At 45.5% G+C, this 25,049-nt stretch overlaps 1 protein-coding gene across 1 annotated transcript in view; it reads right to left on the bottom strand.

Moving 5' to 3' along the window:
* Cnksr3 (CNKSR family member 3) overlaps positions 1–25,049 on the bottom strand; it is a 91,436-nt gene that overhangs the window by 8,300 nt on the left and 58,087 nt on the right. Inside the window, exons 3-10 of the mRNA XM_055615841.1 lie at positions 24,115–24,317; positions 23,019–23,106; positions 15,426–15,467; positions 12,924–13,043; positions 10,245–10,304; positions 5,852–5,920; positions 5,332–5,478; positions 436–560 (exon numbers count right to left, since the gene is read on the bottom strand). Of these exons, the coding sequence (XP_055471816.1) occupies positions 436–560; positions 5,332–5,478; positions 5,852–5,920; positions 10,245–10,304; positions 12,924–13,043; positions 15,426–15,467; positions 23,019–23,106; positions 24,115–24,317 (854 nt within the window). The remainder of the gene's footprint in view (positions 1–435; positions 561–5,331; positions 5,479–5,851; positions 5,921–10,244; positions 10,305–12,923; positions 13,044–15,425; positions 15,468–23,018; positions 23,107–24,114; positions 24,318–25,049) is intronic.

Consider the following 25,049-nt stretch of genomic DNA (forward strand, 5'->3'; position numbering starts at 1 on the left):
TGTGTGTCTGTCTGTATATATATGTATATGTGTGTCTGTGTCTATGCCTGAGTTTATGTTTATGTTTGCATTTATGTATGTGTGTGTTCAAGTATATACATCTCTCTGGGTAAAATCAGGCTACAACTTTAATGACTCACACAAATACTTTTAGCATCTTCTATACAAATGAATTTATCTTGAAGCTGACATAACTTAAGCTACAGGGATCCCCAAACTGGCCCTTCCAAGGCCCCAAAAGCATAGACATAAATTTTTCACAAGAAAGATCCGCTGGCATTCTTTTCTTAAAGGCCCCTTACCAAATGTGTAACTTTCAAGCCCCATGAGGTGAGCCCCGGCCTTGAAGCTCGGCACAGTGAGTCAGATCTCCTTATTTAAAGTGACCACGCGACCGTGACCACGTGTTCTGCCCTGTGAGCCAGGCTAACCTACCGGGGAGAGTAGGGAACAGCAGGAGGGGGAGGAATGTACAGGTCCAGGATGGCTGGCTTCTCCTTCTTCAGGGAGGCATCCATGGTGCTCTCTGGGGACTGGGTCGTGGTGGGCGGCGGTGAGGTCTGCAAGGAGATGAAGGAATGAGAAAACAGAGGTCAGCATGGAAATTGCTCTTGGTGTACTTTGCCCCCGCCCAACACAGCCAGGCCCCAAACAAGCGGAGGCAGAGCTCACCTCCACACTCATGGCTGCTAACAGTGCTCAGCGCCAATGCTCCCATGAGGCAAGCAACCCAGAATTACCTTCAGAAGCCCAGAGGTGTAGGAAGCCACCTGAAAGCCCATGCCTCAGTTTCCTCCTCCGTACAGCTGACACTAACAGTCCTTCCTGCTGAGAGAAGCACGCACCAGTGCCCTGCTAAGGACAAGTGTGGCCTTGGGCTCTGGGTGCGAACCTGGCTAGTCTTCTGGTTAGCTGTGGACCGCTGAGGCGGTCACTCAGCATCTATGTGTCTCAGCTATAAGACAAGAACCGATGGGAATAAGAACAGTATCCAGCTGGGCGGCTGTGAAACTGAGCTCGCATACATGAAGGGCAGAGGACATGCTGGTTACACAGCAAATGTACAACTCACTCTGCTGAATTTAGCAATGCGTATCCACAGTACAAACACTCATGTACAAGTTGATTTTTAAAATTAAATCTTACCTTACCACTAATTACATTACAGACCTCAAGGGACTTACATTGTCACTAAATATTCCAACATGTACATGTTTGGATCCAATCCACGCCCTCTCTTACCCTTGCCCTCTTTTACATCTCAAATTCTTGTCGTTTCAGTCCCTCTCCCTCCCTGTCAGTCTGCCTCTAACTTTACGGCCACTTAGTATTGCCTGTATGTATGTGGTTGGTGCGGGACCATCTGCTGGAGCCTGGGTAGGTGGCCTGTCGGCGCCCACATCCCTGAAAAAAACTAACTCTCCCTCTCCCAGCAGCCCTCAGTCGCCCATGGCTCATCAGATAGTGCTGAGACTTCATGAGTTGGGAAATCCATGCTGGCTGGCTTGTGCAAGCCTTACATATGAAGAAAGGACTTAAACTCTAAAACCCCGCACTGAGACCTTCTATCTTATTTCTTCTACCGGCTAACAGTGACCCTAACCAAACAGCTCCAGTTGGGAAAGGACCAGGCAGGACCTCACAGTGAGTATGGGAACCACTGGTGAAGGCCAGTAAGTCCACGCTAGACGTTGTGAGGGAAGGAGGCGCTCCCTTTTTGACCTCAGGTTGTGATGGATGCACCATGAAGGACTCAACAGCTGTTTTGGACAGAACTATGGCCACCAAAAGAATCAAAGTGACAGGTACATTCAGGAGGGACACAATGGCCCGAGGCATAAACTCTGTCTAGTCTTTTAACATGATATCCCAACCCAAGCCCTAAATTCAGTTCAATATGGAATTCACTGATAGCCAATAAATCAGTATCTGATCCAGATCCTCAAAATCCTGTGAGCCACAAGTATTTTACAGTATTCCCATGAGACATCCCCCATGCCCAAATTCCAACAAAAACGATAACTTCTGTTTAGGGAAACCCTCGTTTGTTAGTATACAGCCTTAAAACAGAATGAACTTCTTTCATGGGAAAGGACAACTCTGATGGCATTGAGGAGGATCAGATGATGTCCCTCCCAGGAATGTTGAGCACCCAGGCACATGAACACTGAAGACTGAGGTGGGGAAACGCCCAGGGTCAGGAGCTGAGCAAGCCTACATCTCCTCTACCAGCATTTACACCCTGAGGACAGCCTGGACCACCGCAGAAACGCTTGGTAGCCGAGCTGCAGAGCAGCCTCTGCATCTCCACGGTGGTTACCTCCCTGGGTCAGGGACAAAATGAAGTGTCTCCCAGCTCCTCACCTCCAGGCTGCACAGTAGGGAAGAGGAAAATGACGTGTGCCCTTCCAAAGGCTATGTCCAGAAGTCAAGGGATGAGCCAGCCTCTATTTATACTTAACTGTCCCATGATCTGAACACATCTGTGAGGTTTCCTTCTGCCACCTCAGACCATACATACCGCACCGGCCACCTCATTTTTGCCAAGTACCCTACCATGTTTGAAATCTGCTCTCCCCTCCTGCCCCCTCCCTCAGGCCTACCCCAGTGCCTTCTCTAATACTCAACAGCAATAATGATGAAAGTGACGCTTAGGAGACAGAATACCAAAGCTCATGGATGATGCATGGCAGAACTGGGGTGTGAACCCACACAGTGCCCCTTGGGGACTCGAGCAAGGCCTCCTCTCCAAGGCCTCCCAGCTCAACAGTCGTTCATATGAAGCACCTCATCACACGCTCAGAACTTCCTCAGTTTATACCTGCACATACACAGCAGCCTCCTACACGACGTTATGCCTTGATACTGTCATGAGCTGAACTACGCCCTTTCAAAATTCCTATGCTGGGGTCCTGTAACCTCTGACATGGTACCTCAGAATAACTGTATTTTGACATTACATCTTTAAAGAGGTAACCAAGTTAAAATGAGGAATTAGGACATTCTCAGTCCAACCATATCTGTAAAAGATGAAGACACAGAGGGAGGACCATGTGAAGACAGAGAAAAGGTGGCTATTTCCAAGCCAGAGAGTAAGGTCTCAGATGAGCCCAACCCTGCAGTTACCTTGACCTTGAATCCCAATGACTCAGCCTATAGAACTCTGTCATAACAACCCTAGCAAACTAACACAGATAAGAATATAAAACCAGGTGTCACCCTGCCACCTGGGGACAAAGTCCATGCCCTCTACCTGGTATCCAATCTCTGCTACTGCCTTAGCCCAATGACCAACTTTATCTACCATCCTTGGTTCCAGAGGTTTTGAGATATTCTTTACATGAGAAGCTGTGAGGCCAGCCCAGAGCCCTTATGCTGAGATCTTAATCCTCAGATTCTAGAGATATTAGCTGCCAAAAGCCCACAGATATCCTTCTAAAAAAAAAAAAAAAAAAAAAAAAGCCCTCAGCAGACAAAGCTACTGCTCCTAAGAGGAGCCAGCAGACCCACAGCTGCCTGATTACCCAGGACCCTCTGTCCCACAGAGCAGGCCACGCCTGGACTAGCCCTTTCTCCATCCACCCCCTCCTTCCTGCCCTCACCTTGGCAAGAGTCACACCTCTGCCTGAAGGTCATGTATCATGATGCGGTGCGGAGTGCTAAAGAGTAGGACTCATCTGCCAGCACGGAGGCCGCCCACCTCCCAGCTGGAGGTGCCCCACTCATCACCTATGCCCTCCGTGCCACTCCTCCCCAGCTCTCCACCGTCTAGTCTCGTGTTGACAACACTTGAAACTACCGAGAGAACAGGTGTGAGAGGTCATACATGTGTTAATGGCAATACACGCAAATTTTAAACCGCTGCACTGGGCAGCAAATGTGTATGTAGCTTATGTGTCAATTCTCTTCTGATTTTTTTGTATTTGAGTGTTTTTTCTGTATGCACATCTGTGCACCACATGCGTGCAGTGACCACAGAAGCCAGATGAAGGTGCTGGGTCACCTGGACTGGAGCTAAGAGACAGTGTGAGCTGCCTTGTGGGTGCTGGGAATGGAACCTTGGCGCTCTTAATTGCTGAGCCACCTTCCCAGTCCCCTCACTTTCATTTTAAAACCTAAGTTACTTAGGTCATGTGTCCCCCTTGCTCTGCCATCTACCCGGCCCTGCTGACTTCCACTCGGTGGTCTACGCCTGCTGTCTGTACAGAGTGCTCCGATGCACAGCTTCGAAGTACTGCCCTTTCACATGAAGGGGCGAAATCAAGTCCCAGGCAGTTCTACAAACTAAATGTAACAATGTAAGATTTAAGGACCTCTGTGAGACAAGGTCTCACACTGTAGCCCTGGCTAGGCCAGAACTCACTACGTAGACGGGGCTGGCCTGGAACTTACAGAGATCCACCTGTTGGTGTTAAGGGAGTGCACCGCCATATTTGGCTTCAGGACACTTACAGCGGCTGTAGGTAATAAAACCTGCCTGCAGTGGGTCTGCCTTTTACACAGCAGCGTGGGCCGGTGCTTCTGAACTGCACCTAACCAATGGTGTGGAGCTAAACTCTCTAACCCCACCTGGCTCTCAGCCAAGCACTGAGGTCTCCGCGGCCTGGAGCACTAACAGGTTCAAGCTATATGTCAGGAACTCAGTGCGGACTGCCGCTGCCCACAACTGAAACACTCCTCCTAGAGGGAAAAGCCGCTCTTAAGAACCAGGAAGTAAACAAAAGTCCAGAAGACTCTCCCCCAACATTACACAGGTGGGGAGGGTGGCTGGGGAAAAGAGACACTGAGGGCTGAGGAAGCTGCCGCCAGTCGCGCAGGGAATCCTAAGGATGCAGCTTTGGGGGGCTGTCACTCATGCTGGGGCGCTGCCTCTGAGTCACTGTGCTCTAGTCAGGAGCCCCAGGAAACCAACTGTCCTATTGCACTCAGCTAGACTTGGGTGGAACAGTTTCTTTGGTTGGCCATGGGGTAAGCGGACACTTGTTCATGCCTTCTCTGAAAAAGCTACAGAACATGTTGAAAACAAGTGAGAAGATGTAGGGTGAGCCTTGTGCCCGCATAGTCATGTGCTGTGGCAGCACCAGCCATAGGCAGCACCGGGAACGCGGCCCGTGAGGCGGAGGAACTGACCTTTTAATTATTTAACAGTCACATATGGCAAATGGTTACCACACTGTTCAGCAAAGACCTAGAGTTTACATTCTCATGAAAGCAGGACTGGAGAACAATGGCGGCAAACCAGCTCCTAAAACCAGTCGCCTTCAATTAAAACTTTAAAAGAATCACTGACACAGTCCACGCTAGATGACGGTCTAGGATGGTCCCAGATACCTGCACGAGAGGCGGCCTCCACCGCAGGTTCTTCAGGGGCGCAGGGGTGAAGTTGAAGGAGCCGCTGGGCCTCTTCTTCAGCAGCAGCACCACGCCGGTGGGGTTCTCTCTCAACTTCCTCACCAGGTTTTTCAACTGCCACCCGACCTTGGGGAGCCATGAAAAGCCAACCATGACCTCAAGGGCATTCAAGTTATGAGTAAACAGGGAAATGCAAACACGCTTGTCTCAGCACTACTTCAAACAGTGAAACCACTGGGTGCAAAGCGTAATTCATTTTTTATTTATTTATATTTTTAGTATGTAGAGATGGCTCAGCCATCAGGAGCATGAGCTGCTCTTGCAGAGAACTGGAGTTCCATTCCCAGCACCCATGTTGAGTGGCTCACAATTGCCTGGAACTACAGTTCTAGATCTGGTGCCCCAATCTGGCTTCCACGAACATCTGCACATACATACACACGCACACACACGGACAGTTTTAAGTCTGAAGATAATTATATCCCAATATCGAACTCACCACAGTCTGTCTGTTCACCTGAATGACTTCATCACCAGCGTGAATCTTCTGAGATCTGTCTGCAGGTGACTACACGGAAACAAAAAGACCAGGCTTAGGTGTCTGGCCTCTCCTTCTGCCTCTGGTTCTTTCACTATCAGGTTATAAGTGTGACTTTAATAAGAAAACATGAGCATGGCTTCAGTAAGAAAAGAATCTAGGGCCAGGAAGATGGCACAATAGATAAAGCACTAGCTCAGTAAGAAAGGGACTTAAGGTCAGGCGCCCGGGGCCTCGGTAAAGCTGGACATGGTTGGGGGTGTGTTCTGTGTTCCTATAGTAAGACAAGGGCAGAGACAGGCCTCTGCAAGCTTCCAGGCCAGCTATCCTGGCTACTCAGTGGCAAACAACAGACCCTGTCTCAAAGGTTGAAGGCAAGGACTGTCACTCAAAGTTGTCCTCTGACCACCATGTACACATTAACTGTGGCATGTGCATACACACAGGAATACACAAACACACATATATGTGTGTATGTGTGTGTGTGTGTGTGTGTGTGTGTGTGTATATATATATATATATATATATATACATAAGCACACTGGTATATATACACAAATGCACACCACAGACCCACATCATACACAGACATATACAAACACACATGTATACAATATACACATCATATACACAGAAAGATTAAAAAAAAAAAAAAAAGTAAGGCTGGAGCAGTTAATGTCTCAGTGGTTAAGAGCACTGGCTGCCTTTCAGAGAACCCAGGTTCCATTCCCAGGCCTCACAACTGTCTGTAACTCCAGTTCCAAAGAAACTGGCACCTTCACACAGACATACATGCAGGAAAGACAGCAATGCACATAAAGCAAAAATAAATCTTTTAAAAAAAATGTACACTTTGTCCTTCCTGCATTATGCACTGTTATTACTTTACAACAACAAAAGACCATAAAAGGACGTAAGAAGCCAAATGTAGCTACAAAAGCATTTTTGTTTAAGTGGACAAAAACTCCTTCTGTTTAAAATATATCACATGATGGAGAGGAAAAGATAAACCTTTGGTTTCTAATTAAACATTATCTAGGTCAGAGTATTTAATTTTGTAACGTATGTGAGTGGGTGAAACTTCAATTTACAGTTATCTGAAGGCAAAATAGCACCTTTGAACATGAGGGCGGGCAACAAAACTCACAACACACTTGCTGGATTTTTCTCACTCAGCTGCTGTGATAGGCCCAACAGGAAATTAGCAGGCAGCATTAAACTGTGGAAACGCTGCCTCCGGTTTATCAGGGCTCAGCTGAAAGCACAGGTAACTATACCGGATATTTTCAAAAACATCCCAGATGTTGCCATAACAACCAGCAGTACCTCACCCTAGACTAGCAACCAGCCCAACACAGGGACGAAGACACCAACCCAGAGGCTCTTGCTCTTCAGCTGCTTTTTAAAAATGAATGTTCCTCTCTGCAGCAGTGTGTCGGACTCCTGAAGTCAAGTGTGACCCTGCTGACCTCACAGTTAAGCTAACCCTCATTAGTGCCATGTGCCTGACCTTCATGAGCTGAAGCTCCATCTGAGGCAAGCTTCATTTTATAAGCAACAGCCCCAAGTCCAGGAAGCCCTGTTCACAGACACACAATCTTAAAACACAGCAACGACTGTCCTCAGCCGACTTCCTTCTGAAGGATCCTTGTGCCTTTGTTTCTCAAATGTCCCATCAAGTGATTCAGCGCTGGTTTTGGCAGAACACTGATAAAAGAGCCCGATGCCAAAATGTTCTCCAGGTCAGGGGCTCTTGCCCATCTTCACTGTGAGCTGGACTACAGAAAAGTGACGCCTGCCGCGGTGTGCCCTAGGAAAGATGACCTGATGGACAATGGCCCCACTCTTCTGAAGTACAACCAGTTCCCACCTCCTCTAAGGGGAGGAGGCTGGGCAACAGAGAGGGCTCTTCAGGCTCTTGAATAAGATTGAGACATCTGAAAAGAAGTCGGATAGAGAGCACCATGGAAAGATGTGTGGGGCCTGACTGCTCAGGTCACTCTGAAAACATGCAAGGCGTTGCTAAGAAGGGCCTGTGGCTTCATATCAGCCTGGACTCCAGGGTGAAGCCGCTGTTCACCTTCATCCGGAGATCTTATGTGAAATTACAGTTACCCCTGTTGACAGTTGAAGAGCTGGCCTGCGGCGGGCATGTCCTACTGCCAACCAAATGCACAACATCCAGTATCCTGAGTGTAAGGCACCCAGCTATGCCCTTGAGAAGGGAAATCATAGCGACTCCTCAGCCACCTCGTCAAGACTTAGCCCTGGTCTGGCACCGTCCAGGCCCTTAATAAATGCATGCTGAACGACTAAAGCAACGGATATTTTAATATAGATTTTTATAAATATAAAATATTTTATATTTTATAAATATAAATTTTTATAAATATAAATTAAATTTTATAAATATAAATATTTTAAGTAGATTGCCATGTGGAATTAAATGAGCTTCTGGGTTTTTTCCCCGTAGTCTTTAACATAGTGGCATCCCCCCAGCCCTGGATGGGAACACGGGAACAGACTAGATGCAGAGATTGTAGGCCTGCCTCCCAGCTTTATGATTCCATTAGGAACTTGGGAAAGATACATCATTACTCATACCTGACATTTCATTTGATTCAAAGGCAGCATTGCTTAGTCTCCCACTCAACTCTCATCTTTAAACAAAAGGGGACAGAAGAAGAGAGAAACACACAAGCACATGACACATTTATCAAAGAGTTACGTGACTTCCAGAAAACCTGGGAGAATCGGGAACGGTCCAAGTCTCATCAAGCCCGATGGCACAACCACCAAAGTACAAGACTTTACAACTTTATTCTTTAAAGACTGAAATGATCACCATCCTCTGAGTCTCTCCATCCCTAAAACAATGTATGAGGCGGTACTTGAGTCTGTCCTTGTCCTGGTTGTGGGGGACTACACCAATTCAATAGGAATAAGTGGGGCAAATTATATAAAGGATTGTGTTTGATTCCACTGGAAGTACGCCCCAATGAAAAGCAAAGCTTCCTGTGGCTAGAGAGATGGCTCAGAGGTTACGAGCACTGACTACTGCAGTGGACTCTGATCTACTTCCCAGCAGCCACATCAGGTGGCTCACAACCACCTCTAACTCCAGTTCCAGAGCTGTGACTCCTCTGGCACCTGTAGGCACCTGAACTCCTGTGGTACATACAAACTCATGTAGGCACTCTTAATCAACTCATTTGAAGATCCCTTTATCTCCAACAGGGAATACTTAAAAGACACATCATCTTCCACTTACTTTTCTATCAGCGCTACAAGACTCATTTAAAACTTACTCATTACCTCAAGCCATGCCATCAAACTTCCTCAAAAGGCCAAATATAAAACTTAACATTACACACACATTTTTTCATTACACCAAGTTAAAAGAAAAAAAAAAAAAGACTGACAAATCTCCCCATATATTTTGGAATTATTTCCTTCTCTAATGTCTCAGACACATGCTTCTTTTACACAAGCATAGGAAGTTTGCTGAAATAGTCCTACTTCATGCCAGTGTCATTCAAAAGCCAGCCACAGCTCAGGTTGCAAGACAAATACATTTACCTCATTCTACTTTTCTCAAATTCGAAATGTTGGATAGGATAATGAGTAATCCCAAGGTTGGAAAGATGGCTCAGTGGGTTCACCTGGCCCCTGAGTTCAGCTCTCCAGCACCCAGATAAAAAGCTAGGCACAGTGACACACTCCTATAATCCTAGAGCTATGGGAGGCAGAAACAGGAGAAATCCTGGGGCTTGCTGGCCAGCCACTCTAGCCAAGCAGTGAGTTCCTAGTTCAAGGAGACATCTGATCTAAAAAATAATAATAACAAATAATAAGGTGGAGAGCCATTGAGAAAAACGCCGACTTTGACGCCTATCCCACACAGCGCATGCTCATATACATGAGTACATGTGCTCACACATTATACAATGGCCACCAGCTCCAGTTCTCCTGGGGGACAGTGACCCAGGACAACAAAGAGAAAGTTATTTTCTGTACTTTTGGGTTCACACCTCCATGGTGCAAAAGAAATAATTGGCACAAGGGCAGAGGCATAGGTAGGTAGGTAGGTAGGTAGGTAGACAGACAGACAGACAGATAGACAAGGAAACCTGACATGGCACATGAACCATGCACAGAGTGATTTAAATAATAAACTCACAAAAGCTGGTAAGAGGCAGCAGCCAACTGGCTGACAGAATAAACACAACAGGAGGCTAACACTTCAGCTCTCACACCAGGTAACAGCATGTACACACATAACCCCAAAGCCCAGAGCCATGTCGAATGTGTCACCCACCAAAGGGATTCTCACATTTCATGGATGTGCACTCACGTTTTCTGTGGTCCCGGTGATCACGTGCAATCCGTCATAGGTCGATTTGATGTACATGCCCTAGAAGGGATCACCAACGCATTAACCCTGACTCCCGACTCTCACAGAAAGCTGCAGAGAAGCATAAACTTTCAAACACTGAGCAGTCCCTTCGGAACACTGTGGGTTTTTTGTTTGTTGTTTGGTTGGTTTCTTTAGGCTTACAAAACTCCAGGAAAAGTCAATCCAAAGGGGGTGGGGGAAGAAAGACAGAGACAGACAGACACAGAGAAAAAAAAGGGACAGAGACTGAACAACTGAGCACCAGTAGAAGAGATCAGACAGGCGATCTCTTTGATATTATAATGTGTGTTCTGGGCACACAGGATTCTGCCACAACTCTAGGACGGAGGAATTTTCTCAGACTTGCTCAGTGAGCTAGCCATTTCAAACAAGGGCTCTTCTTCTTCGCTTTCTCCCAGGGAAACAATGCAGTTGGCTCCATCTGGTATCAGTGGTCCACAGGGGATGACTTACGGGAGCCTATTGTAATGCAGAGTGGGAGCTGCAGGTGAATCATGTGAACCACTACAACACGGGGAGCAAAGCAGTAACTGCCATTGCTCTGTCTCAGGAAAGCCAAAGGATGGAAGAGTCGCTTTCCAAAGACACACCTTTAGGCAAACTCAGACAAAAATACCATGTTACCAGATAACTGTCTCTACTGTTTGACAACACAAATATATTTTTCCAATTAAATTGTTACAAAATGAGGGACGCAGAAAAAAGGATCTACAGTGAACTTATTCTGCTCTGTAGCCTATGCCACTCTGCAAAAAAGAATCTCACCACTCCTAAAACCCTCAAGGCTCCTGCCCTTCCTCTCAAGGTCTGCCATCTTCAGTCACTAGGCTTTGCCCTACAGAACTGTATGTCCCTCCCCCAGCCGTTGCTGGGATAACTCCATGGTATGACAGGGCAATTCCATCTCCTCCTACTCAGAGCATGGATCTAATTCACTCCTGACTACAAAAATCACATCCAGGAATTCCTCCTGGTTTAGACTGAAGCTAAGCTAATCCATCCTTCCCTCTGAAAGCCGAGTAATAGTGTAATTCTAAGCACTAGAATAGGGGCTTGTTCTCAGTGTGGTTTTTGTTTGTTTGTTTCCCTATTTAGGAGACTGCCTTAAACTCTCCCACAACAATGCATACACTGGCAACCCTGACTCTTCCTCTGTGCCCAGCATCCACTGACAAGTTCACTGCTCTCAGCACTGGGCACTTAGCATCTCCATCTAAGGTCATCATTCAGCAGGCCTAAGTGAAGGCCCACATCTGAGCTCCCTGACTCAAGGGCTCCAAGCTAATCAATCAATGAGGCACACGGGTTTCTGCAGCTCTGCAGATTAAGCCCCTAGGTGACCTGAGAGGAGTCACCTGCGGCGCCCTCCTGAGCGCTCACTGTTCTACACCTCATGCGGGAGGAAAGAAACATTTAATATATAATTTATTCATTATATATCCGGACTGAAGCTCCCTCCCTTAACTCTTCCCAATCCTACCCTCCTTCACTCCCCCCCCCCCGTCCCCTTCCCCTAGTCCACTGAAAGGGGGAATTCTCCTCCTCTGCTATCTGCCCATAGCTTGTCAAGTCTCATCAGGACTGCCTGGATCCTCTTCCTCTGTGGCCTGGTAAGGCCGAATCACCAGGGGCAAGTGATCAAAGAGCAGGCAAACGAGTTCATGACAGAGGCAGCCCCTGCTCCCCTTACTCGGGAATCCACATGGAGACTGGGCTGCCAGTCGGCTACATCTGTGCAGGGGGTCTAGGTCCTCTCCATGCCTGGTTCTTGGTTGGTACAATCTCTGCAAGACCACCTGGGCCAGATTTTTTAGCTTTGTTGGTCTCCCTGTGGGACTCCTGTCCCTGTCTGTTTCCTTCTATCAGTTCCCCAAATGGATGGTACTAGAAAAGATCATCCTGATCAAGGTAACCCAGAAACAGAAAGACACGCATGGTATACATTCACTTATAAGCAGTTATTAGCCATAAAATGTAGGAGAGCCATACTAAAATCCACAGACCAAAAGAAGCTAAACACTAAGGTGGACCCTAGGGAGGACACCTACATCTCATTCAGAATGGCAAACAGGATAGACACCAGAAGGGGTAGAGGAGAGGAAACAGGATGGGAGCCTGCCAAGAGGGCCTCTGAAAGGATCCACCCAACAGGGGATCAAAGCAGATGCTGAGACTCAGGGCCAAAGTCTAGGCAGAGTACAGGAGAGAAACATTTCTGAGATCTTCCTAGGAGTCATTTCCCTCTACCGGCCTCTGCTCACTCCCATCCTAAGTGCCAACTCAGACTTCCAGATTAGATGTTGTTTTGTTCCCACAGACCATCTCTCCTTTGTGGAATGTTTTATATTTCCTTGCATTGCTAAGGCCTAAAAATAAATCTGTTAAGACAGGAGGGTACAGCTTTAAAACTATTTATTTTTGTACTTGAAAGATAACCATCTTTAACAGAGTTTCAGACAGCAAATCCCGAACTGTGGACTAATATAATATAATTTAATACAATATAATATAAGATATAACATACTCCACTACGCAGAGCTACAGGAAGAACAGTGAGACAATTTATTGCTTTGGAAAATGCTGGTGTTCTGCACCAGAGACCAGGAGAACTCTTACCAGGCCTTCCCCAGGTCTGACATTCGGCAGGTGAACTTCCTCCAGGCATGCACACTGGCTCATAACAGGATCCGTGGTAGAGCGCATTGTTTTGTCACAGATACCATTTAAAACCTTGACCTGGAAATGAGGGAGCTCAATCATTAACCACGTTTATCTCAAGCTGACTTAGAGAAACGCACCTCATGCATAGTCTGTGGCCCTGGCCAGCCCTCGCTGTGATAATCCTGCTCAGTGAACAGACACTGGAATTCCAAGCATATACAATCTACAGGAATGTTGTATTGTTTCAGCTTTAAAAAATGTTTCTTAAAAACATGGCTGTTTATGACCACTGTAAAAGCACAAGCCAGGAAGAAACCTTCTTGGAAGTGAAGAAGTCCCCAGATGTAGGTGTCATTCACGCTCTCTTCAATACTGACAGAGGAAAAAAATTAGTTTACTCTAAATCAGTTTGGCTTTGTTGTTGCTGTTGTTTTATTTGTAATAAACTTCAGGCTTGCAGGGTTTGGGAAGGGATCAAGCAACAAATGCACTGTCTCCAGACTTCCTCCCTCTATGCCAGCATCTCCATCATTAAAATCGATATGGTGTTATACAGTTTTACAGCTGATGAACCAATATTTAAATCCTTCATTTCCAGTAGTATTCACTTTTGTGGTGCATGTTCTAAAGGTTTTTGACAAATATTTAATGTTTTATATCCGTTATCAAACCATATGATTGGATAATTTCATCACCATCAGTGTCCCCATGCTCAACACAATAATCCATTTCATTCTTTATTGCCTGGGGCTCCTGGGCAGCACTGATCTTTTCACTGTCTCTATGGCTTTGCTTTCTCTAGAATATCAACCAGCTGGAATCATATAAGAAAGGAATTATATTCAAAGAAAATTACATATAAATTATAAATTAAGGCATCCAGCCTTTTCTTACTGCTTTATTTCAATTAACAACATACATTTAAAATTTCTCTGTATCTTTTCATATTTGATAGCTCATTTCTTTTTATTGTTGAGTAATATTCTATGCTGTGAATATACTATATTTGTTTATCCATTTACCTATAAAAAGACAGCTTGTCTACTTCCACTTTGAGGCAATTAGGAATAAAATGGCTATAAACATTACATGCAATCCAGGGTAGATTTTTGTTGACATTAAGTTTACAGCTCCTTTGTGTAAACACCCAACAGTGCAACTGATAGAATATATAGTTAGAATATGCTTAGTTCTGTAACTGACTGCCAAACTGTCCTCTGAATTGCTTCAATTCCTCATACCTCCAAGCAACGAATGACCGTGCTGCACACCATTGCCAACATTTGCTAGAGGTGCTGAATTTCAGCCACTCTAGTGAGCAAACAGTGGCTTCTCCTGGCTTCAGTCCCTAATCACAAATGGGCATATTTCATGTGCCCTCTCCATGTCTCCTCTGAGTGAAGTATCTTTTCAGACCTGTTTTTAGCTGGATGGTTTTCTTATTACCAAATCTTAAGGCTCTATGTTCTTTGACAAGTTTTTAAAATCTTCTCCCTCCACCTGTGGCTTCACACCTCATGACATTCACTTCCAGAATGTCGCAGAGGAGAGCTTGTGTTTTAATGGAATCTGCTGCTCCTTTTCCTTTGAAAGACTCCTCTTTTAGTTTTCTATCTAAAAATGCCGCTGAACCCCAGATACCTATATTTACCTAGAACATCTCAGTTCTGTAGCTTCACATTTTGCATTTTAGCCCCATGGCCTCAAATTCCTGTCTGTCACACTACAGAGCGACACTGCAGACAAGAGAGTACCCACAGGAAGTGGTCTTCCCACTGAGGCCATGGGGATTAGGCACATGCTCTTGCAATCAGAGCATCTACCATCCCAAAATCAAAGGACCACAGGCATCCGGACATTCCAAAGGGGCACTCTTCTTTCCAAGGACATAATCTATGAGGTGATACTTTTCCACATTCCTCTAGTTTTGCTTAGCTTCCCTATTTATGGAAAATATATTTATAGCAATTTAATTGCCAAATTCCTCAACCAAACAGGAGGGTTTTATCAAAGGGGCACAGGCTGCTTGTGTCAAAAGGAGGAAGTGATGATGAATCCCTCCAGAATGCTCTTTATACAGTCAGAGTACATGCCCCTCCCCATTGTAAAGTTTTTGCCAAGGTATTCTTTTAACTCAAAATAGCTCTGCAATAAAGTATGAATATCATTCTCACCCTCATTTGCATGCTAAGCGTAAGTGTGCTGTGATGAACTTTCCAGAAGAAAACACAGTAAAATCAAACAGAAACAGAGAACGCCATACAGCCAATTACCACAGGAATTTTCAGTCATCTCCTTAAACAATTTTTACTTTTCCATCTAAATCAACAGATTCCAATCCTAAAAGCCAGTGTTTCAAAGTTCATCTTGACACAATTAGCCACACTGAGTGTAATTAATGATTCCCATTGCCTTTGGAAAATGAATTGAATAGTAACCTTTAGAAAATATACTTACCACATTTAAAACTTTATCTTCCATTTCTGCTACAAGGCAATCCTAAAGAAGAGAATTTTAAAAAAAAAAAGTGTAAGAATGAAAAGCTTTTTAAAAATCAGTTTAGCACAACAGGTCAAAATGCAGAAAGTAAGTAAGGTGGGGTGCCCAGCGCCGACAATCCGCAACACAACCCTACACTGAAGGCGCGGGGAAAGTCCAGCAACGGGGGCAGAAGGATTTTAGGAGCTACTGGACCAGGATGTGTGCTGCTAAATAGTGTCTTACAGACATGACAGGGAAACAGCACCCCTAATCTTAAAAAGATATGGTTGTCCAAACAACACCTACATGACAACACGGACAGGGGAAACGCCACCCTCATCTAGGAGAAGAGGCACAGGCTCTGCTGCTGAGAGAAGGAAGACCTGTTTCGTCCAGTGATGAGCCACTCATGAGCAATACTGAAAAGGTTCAGTAGGGTGTGTGTGTGTGCGTGTGTATAGACTTGTGTGTGTGTATGTGTGCACATGTGTATAGATGGCTGTGTGTGTGTGTGTGTGTGTGTGTGTGTGTGTGTGTGTGTGTGTTAACAATAACTGAAGAAGAGGTCATTAACTTGAGACAAAGTAAGGGAGGTGTGGTTTGGAGGGGGTAGAGGGAGGGGTCACAGTAATGTAAACATGTTGGTCAAGTACAAAATTCCAAGAAAAATAAATAGAATCTTTTTAAACACAAAAACTGGCTTAAATCTTTCTAGAAATGACAAGGTTCTAGACATGTCCCCCACCACCTAGCACTCAGCCTGCACAATCCCAGCAGACCTGGATACAGAAGTGGGGCCTGAGTGGATGTGGAGCTGACATTTCTCTTCTCCTAAGTCTCTGTTGTCTTCTAACTCATGGAGCTTATCACCCAAAGGGCCAGGGGACTGATTTTCTAATGAGAAAACCTATTTTAAAACAACAAAACCCTCCCCCTGATGGGGGAGCAGCCTTACCAGGCCACAGAGGAAGACAATGCAGCCAGTCCTGATGAGACCTGATAGGCTAGGGTCAGATGGAAGGGGAGGACCTCCCCTATCAGTGGACTGGGGGAGGGACATGAGAGGAGATGAGGGTGGGAGAGTGGGAGGGGACAACAGTTGGGATACAAACTGAATAAGCTGTAATTAATGAAAATAAAATTAAAACAAACAACAACAACAACAAAAACCCCTACAAACTGACTCTAGGAGCACACAGCTCAGTGAGGGGGTCCTGTGTAGCATGTGCAAGCCAAGGCCCTGGGTTCTAGCCCTGTTACCAAACAAAACCACAGAAATGAAATCTACCTATTGGCCAGTCTGGAGAGTATAAAATGACAAATACAAGAATCCTGCCTATGGTTCTCAACGTGACCCCAGGCTCAGCTAGCTGTGGGCCAACAAGGCAGCAGTCCTTAGCTCAAGTCCTGTCTATAAGAATAGCTTTCAAATGAGGCCTTGGGTAAACTCAGCCACAGAAGTTTATTTTAAGCACCAGTGAGATTAAATCACATACTTCAGGCCTTAGAAGATGAAAAAACTTTAACAAAACATTCATTAACACACTGCCAAAAAAGTGGTATTGAGGTATGCTATTGATGACATTAAATAAAGAGTTGGAATGCAAAGCATTATTTTCTCAGCTAGAGAACAAAAGACTTGGAACACTATGCCAGCAGGGTTAGCCGATTATAGGAATCACCATTGTCCAGAAGCCGTCAAAGCGAAACTTCCACAGGTAGCCTTCTAGAGCTATCTGCACTGGGGGATCTCAACCCGGACCACAGACACATGAAAGGAAATCAGAGAAGCCACTTTCTTCTTTGTTAACTTTTAAAACTAGATTTATTCACTTTATGTATGTGAGTGTTTTGCCTGAATACGTCTGTATACCAGCTATGTGCCTGATACCCTCAGCACCAGAAGAGGGTACTAGATCCCTGAAACTGGAGTTGGGGGTGCTTGGGAACCAAGAGGACGCTGGGAACCAAACAGGTGCCCCTAACTGCTAAGCCATCTCTCAGCCCAAGACCTGGTTTCAGTAGAGTTTATTTTGCAGCACTGAGTACAACACCAAGCTGAGCTAATCTTGTGGTAACGCTAATAGTTTCAGGTGTGGGAAACACAAATCAGTGCTGACTCCATCAGGCTACGGTATCCATTTAGGTTGAAACGTCATGTGTAGCTTGTTCTCCCCAATATCAGTAGAAAGGACAGGGATGGGTTTCTATCCTATATGATTTCAGAATTCGAATTCCCTTATCTTCTTAAAACTTTAATTTTTTTTCCTTTTTTTTACCAGATAAATAGAAGACACAAGAACAGCTATTTTACTGTCCCCAAAATTGATGCTGACTCTCTAGAAAAGCGCATAGGAAAGGGGGGGGGAAGCTAAGAAATTTAGAAATACTTCACCCAAGCATGACTCTGATAGAAACCCAAGCTACAAGAGCAACTTTGTAAACCATGAGTAACTACAGCTTAAAGATGTATTTTTTTTCTACCTGTACGTCACACACAGGAAGCAAACCATCCACTATTACCACAGAGAACTGATACAACAACTTTGGAACCGTCCACTTGTGTGGCCTTATGATGGCAATACAACCAGCAATCTATGTCTGTGGCCCTACAAATTACTGCAGAAAGATGGTCTCCAGTCTTCCTTAGAGACTATCACCAACACAGAAGGCTGCAGTAGAAGGGCACAAGAATCAAGGCTGAGGTATGGCTATCGGTTCCTGACACTTGTTTTTATGGAACTGGAACCCATTCATCCAAATGAGCTTCCTGCCGTGGAAACTGATGAACAGGTACAAGTGAAAAACCCAAACTCTCCAAGCCAGCATGTGAAAGGACTCGCCCATTACTTTCTACCAAGGGCAAGGTGGCTTCCCACACCCATCCCTCCCCGCCCTGAAAGGAAACAGCTGCAGGCATGACTTCACATTATCTGGCAGGGTAGCAGGGGAAGGAAGAAAATGTTCCTGAACAAGTCACCCCCTCATGCGTCACACACTGAAGCAGAGCTTGGTGACAGCCCTTGGTCACCTGGATCAACTGTCAGGGCCACCCAGGGCAGCTAGCAGCTTGCCGGGTGGGTCTCCTCCGCCTCCTGCCTTCACACCACCTCCTTATGAATGGGGTAGACTTGTACAGCCTGCTAGACCTCTATGACAATCTTTCCTCGCAGTAAAATAAGATGGCAAGGCCAACATCTCAGAAAACTGTTGGGAGCTCAATGTGACCACAGGGCGCAAGCATACAGACACAGCAGACATGGAACCCCCTCAGTAATGGTGCCTCCCTCCTCTCCACCCTGCTCCCTGGGCTCAACAGTCCTTTCTCTCTTTCCTGCCAGACAGGAGCTTCATCCCTGCCACTGCCTCTTCATTCTTGCACTATTACACTTTAAGTCCAGTTGGAAATGTGGATCCCAATCCCTTCCTGACTTTGTTTCCTACATCTCGTCTTATGCCCTCAAAACTGGACAAACTGGACAGGAGGACGGACCCCAAGCTTGGCGTAGACTTCAGCACATGCAGCCCTGGAAGTGCATGGAAACGCGCAGAGTGAGAGCCGAGGTGTGGCTCCCTCTTCAGCATCACAAGGAGGGAGGCAGGGCATGCACTAAGAAAGCAGGGAAAGCAGCGCAGGAAGATGTAAAGGAGGAAAGGTGGGTGTGTCTCTTCTAGACAGGGGCTCCAGACAGTCTCTAGTGAAACCTGCTCAGGAGCGGCAGAGGATGAAATAAGAGGAGGGTGCATTTTCTGAAACAGCTTATCTTGTAGGCGCCATTACATGGCACTGGAAATGGCACTGACCTCAGTCACCAACCTGTGTGTGTACATGTGCCCATATACACTAATGACACGTGACAAAGAAATGGGTGCTTTCAGTTACTGCGGGAAACAAATTCTGGACAAGAGCCAAAGACATATCTTCCCCAAACTCCAGAAAGTAACACCCCCAAGTACATTCACTCAGCACCCTTTAAAAGGCATGTACATATATACATACGTATATTTATGTGTGTGTATATATATTCATATACTTATGTTTATTCACACATATGAATGAATTGTCAAAGACAAATCTCAAAGTTATGAAAACCTGTTCAAGCTGAATTTTTTTTTTAATTCCAGAAAACAAGGGCAGCGTATATATTTTCTTAGTTCTTATCCTTAAACTATCAAGTCTAATTCTGGAAAACATCTTCCAAAAATCCAGGTATTTCTACCCCACCTGAGCGCACTCGTTGCGTCAGTGCTGTGCTCCCGATGCTGTGTCACACATGAGGTAACCCTGCCTCTAGACACCTCACACTGTGCTTGCGAGTACAGCTCAGTGCGTGTGCAAGAAGCGGCCCAGCTTTCTAGTGTCAGCACCATACACAAACATAAAAGCCACATCACTCATGTTATTCACATGTAAATAAAACACTCTCTTTCCCTTCCCCCCCACATGCACACTCCGGCACACACAGTCACACACACACATACACACATACACACACACACACACACACACACACTTCTTCCTTTCCTTTTTTTCCTTTTGATTACTCCCCTACATTTTCTGTCTACCTCTTTCCCTGCCAGGATGAACACAATTTTTCTATCCAATTACCAGCTACATTTGCTTTTTCTTTCACACATAGGTTTATGGACATCTGACTATATTTGCGTGTGCATGTATTTATTATATATTTACTAAGCATTATGTGTATATGCTTAAAAATTAAAAATTTTTAAACATCCCTTTCTATATCAAGAAAAAAAAAGAAAGAAAGAAAAAGGTCCTTCTATGTAGCCTGGCCTCTAACACAATACTCTGGCTGCCTCTGCCTCTGCCTACCACGCACTGGAGTTGAAGGCCTGTATCATCATACCTGGCATTTCAGGTCTCATTTTTACACTGCCTTCTTTTTTTTTTCTTACTCAAAAGTGGGACAGGGGAGGGGAACTTACAGGAATTCCACCAAGCCATCTGACAAGACAAACATTAGTGTTCTCATTCTACAGATCAGAAAGTAAAGGCTCCTGAATCTTAAACGACTTGTCCAGGGCCCAGGGTTAACCAGTGGTAGGGGTGGGATTTGAACCTACGCCATTTCTAGTCTGCTCTTAGCCATTAGACTCACCACTCCAGTGAATACCACAGAGAAACAGAAGCAAATGACGGTGGCCACACTAACAAGCATGGTGCCTCTCGTGCCTTGAGTTCAGGCTCCATCTCTCCTGACGAATGGCCACTTCCATCAGCCTGAGTGACAGCTGCCTATCTCCACGGAAGCTCACTTTGGAAATGGCCCTCCACCATGCACCACAAGGCTCCAGTGGGCAGAAACAAGTGCAGAAAGACACTGCAGAATGCGCGGTCACACTGGGCCTGAATGCCGAGGTGGAAAGGAGCTACATCAGTGTATCAGTAGCTCTCTACATACATACATATACATATACACACACACACACACACACACACACACACACACACACACACACACAAGCTTCAAACTAGGGTCCTGCAAGAGGTGAGCACAACTGCCCAAATCAGTCATTCTGATGCCGCCTCCTCAGGGCTGCTCACTGCAGCCATGGAAGCCAACCACCTTGCCTCTCTGTCCTGCGCCCCTTCTTCCCTCCCGCCTCAGCTAACTTCACATGACTTCATACATACATAACTTTGCTCACTAACCAGTCTCTTCCTTCTCCTTGCCCCACACACTAACAGACATCTTACCTGTTTATTCACTCTGGCACTCCAGAGCCTAGAACAGTGGCAGTCACAGATGCCAAGTAAATATTTATTGGAGGAACTATCCGAATGCCTGCAAAGCCAGCATTACCCTGCTCATCCTGCGAAAACAAACCACTGCACCCGCCCTGGCCTCCTCACTTTCCCCATGCTCCACAGCTTCAGCCCAAGCCACGGCACCTCACCAACCACGAGCCGGCACAGAGTGGCACGGTGAGACACTGAGCTGAAGTGGTCCATTCGCTAATTTCAGTGTTCGGCTCTTACACTTTGATGTAATGGACTGCAAGTCAACTTGGTTATAAAAATAAAAAATAAAAAGAATTAGAACAGTAAGGGGGGAAGCAGGGAAGGGAAGGCACCCTTAAGGCAGGTGCTGGGGAGACACCTTCCACCATCAATGCCTGGTCTTAGGTACCATGACACTCATGTATCACAGCTGACATCAGACTTTTTCATCAAAATTACCTTATACATCACTAAAGTGGGCAAAACCAGATCCACTTAGTGTCTCTGTGCCCCTCTGGCAGATCACAGGTCCCAAAGCACATGAACTCCAAATTGAACGGCTGCTCAGGACTAGATTTCAACAAGTGAAGCCACACTTAACTCTTTTACAGAGGAAAACTACCTTTCGTGCGTGCACATGTGTGCACACACACACGCACACGCACACGCACAAACACACGCACGCACGTACACACCCCTCCGTATCTGTTACTACATGGTCAGGAATAATGGAAGGATATTTTTTATTTTATCAGATCATCCACAAAAACAAATATCAAAAGACAAAGTTTTAAAACAACCAGAGATACTGAGGGATGGCTCAGTGGTTAGGGACACTTGCTAATATCACAGGGGACCCAAGTTCGATTCCCAGTATCAAGTTGGGAGGTTCACAACCACCCATAACTGCAGCTTCAAGGGACCCAACGCCCTCTTCCAGACTCTGGGCATCTGCACTCATGTGCAGACACACTCACACACAAACATACACAGACATGTGCATATGCATAGGGGAGGGGGAGACACAACTATTAAAAATAAAAAACAAAGTCTTTAAACCAAATAGATATAAAGGAGGAGACCCCTTCCCGCATTCATAACAAATCCTAAAGTGATGCAGAAGTTCTGCTATATGCCAAGTAACGTGACAGCAATCGGCCTTACGTACTCACAGGGTTGTTTTGTTTTGTTCATAGTTAACATCATAGAAGCTAGACAAATTATGGGCTAATGAAAAACTTTTCAGGCCCTTGTTAAAATATCTAGGTCTGGCTGAAGAGCCACGAGGGAAACCAGAGCATGGGAACCATCACCGCTCTCTACCTCTCTGCCATAGGATGGAGGATCAAAGTGGGACTTTGATGGTTTGCAGAAAGAAGCAGCAGAGTATATCTCCCAGTGGGACCATTTACATAACCATCCCAGGAATAAACGACTGAGGTTTGGGGTTATTTGTTACAGCCTTACAAGCTGTCCTATCCTGACCTTTAATCCCAACAACAGAGGTATCTAAATGAAGCCAGAATCAGCAGGGACTCAGAACAAAGATGACAGTGAGACCTGGATATTACGCAAACTTTGTTTCTTTTCAAAGCACTAATATGTTTGGTAAAAATACAGAAGTATTAAGACAAAGTAATTTCTGAGCCTGAGGCTGCTGGTCATTTTTCTCAGAAGCCATCTGTTCAAATGTAAAGCTTTCATCTCCACCAAACTCTGATGGAAGGGGAAGATGGGACACTTTGTAGACATATGGGATCCCTTGGAAAAAAGAAGAAAAGAGAGGAGAAAGTTCTGGAAATCGATGATGGTGTACTACTGACCTTCTGGACTGTCGTGGTCAGGTCCAAGCACAGTTGAATGATTTTGTTCTTTGTCACGGAGAAATCCGTGATCCCTGTGAACGGAGCCCTGGGAAGGAACAAGAACTCTCTTTAATGACGGGAGGATGATAAAGAAGAAAAGCCCTGAGAGTCCCACCCCAGACACTGGCATGCGTGGATACATTGCAGGTTGGCTCAAGCTATCTCTCATCACACTATTTCTTCTGAAAAGGTAACACAGAAATGTGACCCTGAGGACCAGTTCTTACAGCATCAGAAGGAGCCATACAAACTGCCAAGAATCCCAACAATGACATCATGGTAAAATATCCTGAAAGATCCTGGAGGTAACTATCACCTGTCTAATTGGACTTGAGGCCTGCTCAATAGGAATGACTTCATGACTGGCGCTATAAATTTAGCCAACTCCCTTTGGCTGGTGGGGCCATGGAACCAAGAGGAGAGCCCACCACTGCAGTTTCCTAAACCAGTACGTCTAACTGCATTATATGTCTAAATCTGTGTCCTTAAACCCACAGATAAGTGTTGCTCATCCCTCTTCAAATAAGCTCCTTTTATAGTAGATAGAGATCATGATAGAAAACCATAACTGGTCAAAATGCAGAGATTAACTGACCTTGGGTAACTGCCCCCAAGTAATATATATGCAACACAACACCTACAATCAAGGCCCAGGGAAAACTGGAAAAGGACATAAAGTGAGTGGGAATAGAGAAGAGGGTGAATCCAGGAAAAGTAGAGGGGAAGGAATGGGGGCTGAATATGAACAAGATACATTGTACGAAAGTCTCAAAGAATTAATAAAAATACTATATTAAAAAAAAAAAAACAGGAATCTGAGTAGAGAAAGACAAAGACAAAAAAACAGAACTGCAGTGAACTGAGCCAAGTCCACGAACTACTTCACATACTCCAGCGCTTATGGTTAATCGCAGTGAAACATCCTTTAGCACAGTTTCACTCTCTCTAAACCAGGGCTGATTTACTCCTGTTGCTGACCTTCACAGTAACTTCCAAAGATCTGCTCCTTACCCATGATCCCTGAAATCCAGGGAGAGGGAGACCCAGGGCTTACCGGTCCAGCCAAGCCAGCAAGGCCTTGGCAGCACCAATGAGCTCCACCACAGAAGTAAGGAACTCATTGGGAGGCTTGCGGGACGTGCTCCCATCATAAGCCGGACTCTTCCGCCGGCTGCTTATGTAATTCTGCAAATTGTGGGAAGACGCCCTCAGTTTCAGAACCAAGTTCTTCATATTATCACTTTCAAGGCCATAGTTCTGTGGGAAATAGAATCAAAGGGAAAAAAAAATTGAAAGTATCCACAATGTCTAAACTAAAAATGACTTAGGAGGCCCCACGTAGCTGCAGTAATTCATCCAACCCCCCCCCCAACAAAATCCTGCCTGCTCCTCCCAACTTTCCCACATGCTGGCCTTTACTCTGCTCTTCCCATAGCCTCCTCCTGTCTGAGAGACTTTATTCTCCCTAGCCCCTTATCTATATGCTCTTCATATAGATCAAGGCAAGGTGACTCCATTCCTATCACTCAGGCCTGGGCAGATGTCTCTCACCCTGGGCCAAGACTCCTGACCACTCAGTCCAGAGCATACCAGCTAACTGATGTGCGCATGTGTTCCCTGGGACAGCACAGTGCCTTCCACCTTCTCTCCAGTTTGTCACCTACTTCTGCCCCATTGGGACCAGAGGCCAGGGCTCTGTGTGCTCCTCACCACAGCACCACAGGTGAGGAAGAGATGAATTACCAAGAGAAGGGATGGAGAAAAGGCAGCACTATCTGCTCGCTCACAATTTAATCTGCGGTTTTTGCATTATGTTCAACTTACCTACCTCTTTAGAAACATCAGTTTCAGGCTAGGGAGGTAGCTCAGTGACAGAGTACTTTTGTCACATGTGCAGGGCCCAAAGTTCCATCTCAAGCACCACGAAGATAGACAGACAGACAGATAGATAGATAGATAGATAGATAGATAGATAGATAGATAGATAGA

The sequence above is a fragment of the Psammomys obesus genome, unplaced genomic scaffold (assembly GCF_907164565.1).
Source record: "Psammomys obesus unplaced genomic scaffold, mPsaObe1.curated_primary_1811, whole genome shotgun sequence".
Classification (NCBI taxonomy): Eukaryota; Metazoa; Chordata; class Mammalia; order Rodentia; family Muridae; genus Psammomys; species Psammomys obesus.